Genomic DNA, 6,027 nt, shown 5'->3' on the forward strand with positions numbered 1-6,027 from the left:
TTGCCCATTGTATGAAATACAGGCCACAAGATATCATTTTTCACAGTAGCCTACAGAGAAATGAATCCCACACCAGAATAGAATAAGTGTACAGAGTAATGTTTCAGGGTGGTGGGGATCATTTTTGAAGGACGACTAGATGGCTTTCCTCATCAGAATTCATCCAAAACTCTGCTGCCCATATCTTAATTCACACCAAGTCCCGTTCACCTATCACCCCTGTGCTCACTGGTCTACATTGGTTCCTGGTCCCGGAATGCCTTGATTTTAAAATTTTCATCCTTGTTTTCAAATCCCTCCATGGCCTCGGCCCTCCCTAAATCTGTAACCTCCTCCAACCCTACATCCCACCAAGAACTCTGTGTTCCTCCAATTCTGGACTCTTGTGCATCCCCGACTCCCATCGCCCTACAATTGATGGCCGTGCCATCAGCCGTCTAGGCCCGAAACTCTAGAATTCCCTTCCTAAATCGCTCTGCCTCTCCACCGCTCTGTCTTCCTTTGAGACATTCTATAAAGTCTACCTCTTTGACCAAACTTTTAGTCATCCATCCTAATATCTGTTTCTTTGACTCAGTGTCAATTTTTGTCTGATGATGCTCCTGTGAAGCACCTTGGAACATTTTCCATGTTAAAATTAATGTACAAATGCAAGTTGTTGTTGTTGAATGACTAAGCAGACGTTTAGGAAATTCAATCAGTTCAAAATCCATGTTATGGACAATTATATGCAAGTAGTAAATCAAATTTTACTTTTAAAAATTCTTGATATTGTTATTCATAAAATGATTTCTATTTTGTGCTGTGTGAAAGTTTGTTTCTATTATATTTCACACAATACTATGTAACTGACAGTAACTCACCGGTTAAAATGTTATTCTTTGCTTATTTATTCTAACTTTTATTTAAAGTATGCTTTAGGAACAATGTTACAACTTGAGAGAGAGTGGCAGATACAGTACAGAGAGACTTTTGCTTAAAATTCTACAAAAAAGAACATCTCCTGGCTTAATGTGCGGGTTAGGTTGATTGGCCATGATAAAAATTGACCCTTAGTGTTAGGGGGGATTAAATACGTGGGGTTACGGGGATAGGGCTTGGGTAGGGACCGGGTGCTAGGGTTTGGATGATCAGCCATGATCTCGTTGAATGGCGGAGCAGGCTCGAAGGGCCGAATGGCCTACTCCTGCTCCTATCTTCTATGTTAATCATAGTTTTCTTTTTGTTTCAGGAAGTTGACAGCTGGAATCGAGTGGCCCAGACTATAGACAGGCTGTGTATGTTCATCATCACTCCAGTGATGATCTGTGGAACATTCTTCATATTCATTATGGGAACCCTCAATCACCCCCCACCAATACCCTTTGAAGGCGATCTCTTTGAATATTCATCAGATCGCCCTCGATGTATGTAGCTTTCCAAGAACAGGACGTCACTGGAGAGAGTGCTGCAGCCACCTCCATCCTACCAACACACACACTCATACACACACACACAGACATGATAAACATATCTATGTATACAAAGATTGCACTTATACAAGTGTATCACAAGAGACTAAAAAAAATGGTTATAAGTATGGACACACAAGGAAATTTTAAATATATAATTATGCCACTCATGCATACAAAAATACATTGTAGTAAATGGGAATGATAGAAAATACTGGGACACTCAAACCTTGAAATCAACTGTTTATTTTCAGATCAGCTCATAACATTGATGTTGCTGAATCTTATGCTGCCGTTACAGTGCACAGTGTGGTGTGCAGCCAACAGCACCAGAGTTATGCCTTGGGCTGCAAATCACTTCCAGTCGGCAGGAGCGAGCTCTGCATATACAAAGCTCCATACCTCAGTCAATAAGAACATAGTTGTGAGCATTGCTTTCTCTGAACATTTAAAAACAATCTCTGCTTTTGTTTATTAAATGCCCAGGAGTTCACAGGACCACCTGAGCATTTTTTTTAAAAACCTGGTGTGACACGACTCTGCAATTATAATCCACACAGTGCTGAATGTCATTGAATCTCTGCAGTGCTCTGGAGTTTGATTTGGACCTGACTGTGGAATGATACTACCACTGCTGCTGTGATGCAGAAATCACTTTAACAATGCGCAAATGTGGCAGTACATCTGCAACTTTAACCCTTTACCCCATTCCTGCAAAGCAATCTAACAAAGTGAGGATGCAATTTTTCAAAATGTAGGAAAAAAAATCTTTGACATACATACACTTCCAGACTAATGTGCACACACCTGCGCTTGGACACATACATAGCCATAAGTACATAATGACCAATACTATAGTTATACACATGAACATGTGTACAGCACAAATATACATTTATGAACATGAGCAAATTCACACATGTACAATGTGAAAAATGTTTTTATTATATCCATTGCAGACAAAGGAAGAGATACTGAATGCTGGAAATTACAAGTCCTGGAAGAGAATCAAATAACTGACGCTGCCCAAAATGAATATGTGCTGTGTTTTAAACCTGTATATTAGCACTCATTTTGAAATTCTTTAAATAATTATGCATAAAATAATTTATATTTTGCGCTGTATCGAAGTTTGCTTTCATTATGTTTCACACAATACTATGTAACTGAGTGTAGTTCACTGGATAAAATGTTATTCTTTGCTTAGTTATTTTAACTTTTATTTAAAGTGTGCTTTAAGAACAATGTTACAACTTGATTCATCAGTAGAGACTGGCACATTCAGTACAAAGTGAATTTTGGACAAAATTCTTAAAAAAAGAACATCTTCTGTTGACCCCGGCCTTTGCCACCTACTCAGAAGAACAAGTTAAAATTGAGAATGGCAGGATCCCGACGAGACATCGGCGGGTAAGTCACCCGACCGATTTTAGCTGCCCACCCACCCAGTTTCCGCTTGGCAAGTAGGGTTAAAATCGCTGCTACTGAACCCAAAGAAGTATACTTTTCCAGGCTGTCCCTTTCAGCATCACCTTAGCTCCAAACAGCACTTTGTGTTGTTAAGTTGATGATAGACATATGCCTGTTCAACCACTATCAAATAAATATACACACTATTAATAGTTTCATTATATTTGAAATGAAAGAATATTAAACCACAATTGAAGTTAATGGATAGCTACTGATGTGAGACCTTTGTTTTGAAATTTACAGGTTCATTATCCCTTTCTCAGTGTCAGCTGTGGCTCAGCTGGTAGCACACTTGCCTCTGAATCAAAAGGTTGTGGGTTCAAGTCCCACTCCAGGGACTTGAGCACATAAAGCTAGGCTGATATTCCAGTGCAGTGCTGAGGGAGTGCTGCACTGTCGGAGGTGCTGTCTTTTGGTTGAGACGTTAAACCGAGGCCCCGTCCGTGCTCTCAGGTGGATGTAAAAGATCCCATGGCACTATTCAAAGAAGAGTAGAGGAGTTATCCCTGGTGTCCTGGCCAATATTTCTCCTACAACCAATATAACAAAAGCAGATTATCTGGGCATTTCCACATTGCTGTTTGTGGAAGCTTGCTGTGCGCAAATTGGCTATCGCGTTTCCCACATTACAACAGTGACTCCATTGGCTGTAAAGCGCTTTGAGACGTCCGGTGGTCGTGAAAGGCGCTATATAAATGCAAGTCTTTCTCTACTGTTCACAATGAAATATACAATGGACTGCGATGTGGTTCCATTGCACCATGCCATGGATTGGCACAATGTGCATTCTCATATTGATGTAGATTCCTGGTCTTAACTATCCTGTTGGAGGGAAAATAAGCACTTCCCCAAAGGGAAGGAATAAATCAGAGTAATTTACTCATGCAGCTGGTTGCTACAGCCCTGAGGCCAGGTTACTTGCTAACTTTACTGGATGCAGAAAAGGAATGAAAAAATAACTTTAAAATGAAGGAAACAAATGTTTTGTTAAATATGTCACACTTTGAGAAACCTAGTGCTTTGAAAAATATAAGTAGTTTTTTCAGTAAACTGAGCCATTGTACTTCAAACAAAAACATGGCTTTGCGATGTTAAACCTCTTGATGGTTCTATTTTGTTCTATTTTTTCAGTTCAATTGTTTGGGGGGAAAATACAAACTGTTGTTATAAGTGAAGTTTCTTTGCTGCATTTTCTTCAGCTTGTCCTGCACGCGGTAAGATCTCCACTTCCCCACATCATGATAATGAGCTGGTACTTTTCAGAATCTAGAGAATGATGCACTCAGATTCTGTTGTCAGGGATACACTTAACTATCTGTAGCTGCCCAGTTTGGAATTCTATAGCTGTGTTTAATTATAGTGATTGTAAGTTATACTGGTACATTTCATTGGAAATCAATATTGGAATTCCATTACTCATGCATTGCTTAAGGTTCAACTAGAGATTTTAAATATTCCTCTTACTGTGGTTATAGTTGTAATTTGGTCATGGAAAATTTTGGGGAAAATCATGGATTATTCATGGCAAAAATGTTAAAAGTCATGGTAAAATTCATGAACTGTCACAAGCATGTTTTGTTGCACACATTGTTAAATGGATCTATTAAAATACTGTATATTCTATTGATCTTACAGTAAATCAGCAATCTTCCCTCACAATCTTCTTTTTTCCAATGAAACCAAGTTTAGTTTTCTTCATAATTTAGAGCCTTAAATCCCAGAATTAACCCTGTTGGTTTTCTACAAACTACCTTTCACGCATCAATGTCCTTTTAAAGATAAAGGCTCAGGAAATTCATCTTGGGCGATGGCGCAAAACGGGCGGTATCAGATCGGCGACCCGTTTTACGCCATGTCTGATATTCAGCTGCATTGCAGCCCAAACTGCCTATATTCCAAATACTGCTTCACAGGTGATCAACAGTCACCTCAGTTCTGCTTCTCCGATGTTTAGTGCTGATCAGCATCTATGAAGAGGCCAGGAATAATGCTGCTCATCATCGTGGAATGAAATAATGTCACTTGATTTTTTGGCATGACCAGAACTTTTTTTTATTTTCGTTTTTGCTGATTTAAGATTGGGCAGTTCTCAGTAATTTGCCAAAGGTTCATGTTCCCTTGACAGGCTCATTTTAGAATTAGTTAAATAAATTATCTGTTTCCTGCCCTGTGGTTCAACATAAAATGCGACCTGTGCTGATTGTTTTATTAAATTAGTAAAGATTTAGAGGGTTGGTTCTGTCCTGAATTGTAACATTTTTCATTTTGGTCACAGGAGCAGCCAGATATATCTTGGTTCAGCCCAGCTTACTTGGGTACTCCTTTCTCTGTATGTTCTTGGACCAGACAAATCTAAGAATATTTTTCTTCTTTGCAGACCATATTTTGTCTTATCATCTTTCATATCTCATGTTAATATTGCTATGATTGGATGCTTTGTAAGCCTGTGGAAATTATGTTTTTATTTTCCTCCTTTTATAGTTTTGGCATGCATGGTCTTAATTCTATTTAGACTGTCAAGTAATTCTTTAAAGAATAAATTAAAAATCCTAGTTCAGCAATTTTTGCCCCTGACTGAATCATTTGTTTTGTAAATAGAATGTAGCATGAGTGATTCTAGAAGGACTATTTAGACAGTACATTACAAAAGTCCAGGAAAAATATATTCTGCTAAAAAACAAGAACTAAACATTAGTGAGACACCATGGATGAATAAAGACCTAAGGGAAAAATTGAGGGCAGGGAAAAAAGTATGTACTAAGTACATGGTTAGCAGGGGAGAGCATGACAAGGGAGAATACAAAGAGATTAGGAGATAAGTCCAAAAAAAATTAGGAAGGCAAAGAGGAACTATGAAATTAAATTATCAAGGAACATAAAACAAAATATAAAGTATTCTACAGGCACATAATTTAAAAAAAAGGAAAGTCAGGATGGGAATAGGGCCACTAAGGGACAGACAGGATAAAATCACAGGCAGCTATAGTGAAATGGCAGAAATATGAAATCATTATTTTGTTTCAGTATTTACCTGGGAGACAGTTCAGGTGGACATGCAGATATAACTGCATTTAAAATAAAAAGAAATATTAAATAAACTAATCAA

General features: G+C 38.2%; 1 protein-coding gene across 4 annotated transcripts in view; it reads left to right on the forward strand.

Annotated features, from left to right (window-relative positions):
• chrnd (cholinergic receptor, nicotinic, delta (muscle)) overlaps positions 1-5,482 on the forward strand; it is an 84,387-nt gene extending 78,905 nt beyond the window's left edge. For 2 of the 4 annotated variants that reach the window (XM_085990107.1, XM_085990104.1), the window contains 2 exons: positions 1,232-1,406; positions 2,411-5,482. In XM_085990107.1, the coding sequence (XP_085846233.1) occupies positions 1,232-1,406; positions 2,411-2,517 (282 nt within the window). In that variant the 3' untranslated portion in view covers positions 2,518-5,482. Of the gene's footprint in view, positions 1-1,231 lie in introns of all 4 variants that reach the window. The other 2 variants (XM_085990108.1, XM_085990106.1) reach the window with 2 other exon arrangements.
• The last annotated feature ends 545 nt before the right edge of the window (positions 5,483-6,027 follow it).

This window comes from Somniosus microcephalus, chromosome 6 (genome assembly GCF_052327205.1).
Source record: "Somniosus microcephalus isolate GS21.2 chromosome 6, FLI_Smic_1.0, whole genome shotgun sequence".
NCBI lineage: Eukaryota > Metazoa > Chordata > Chondrichthyes > Squaliformes > Somniosidae > Somniosus > Somniosus microcephalus.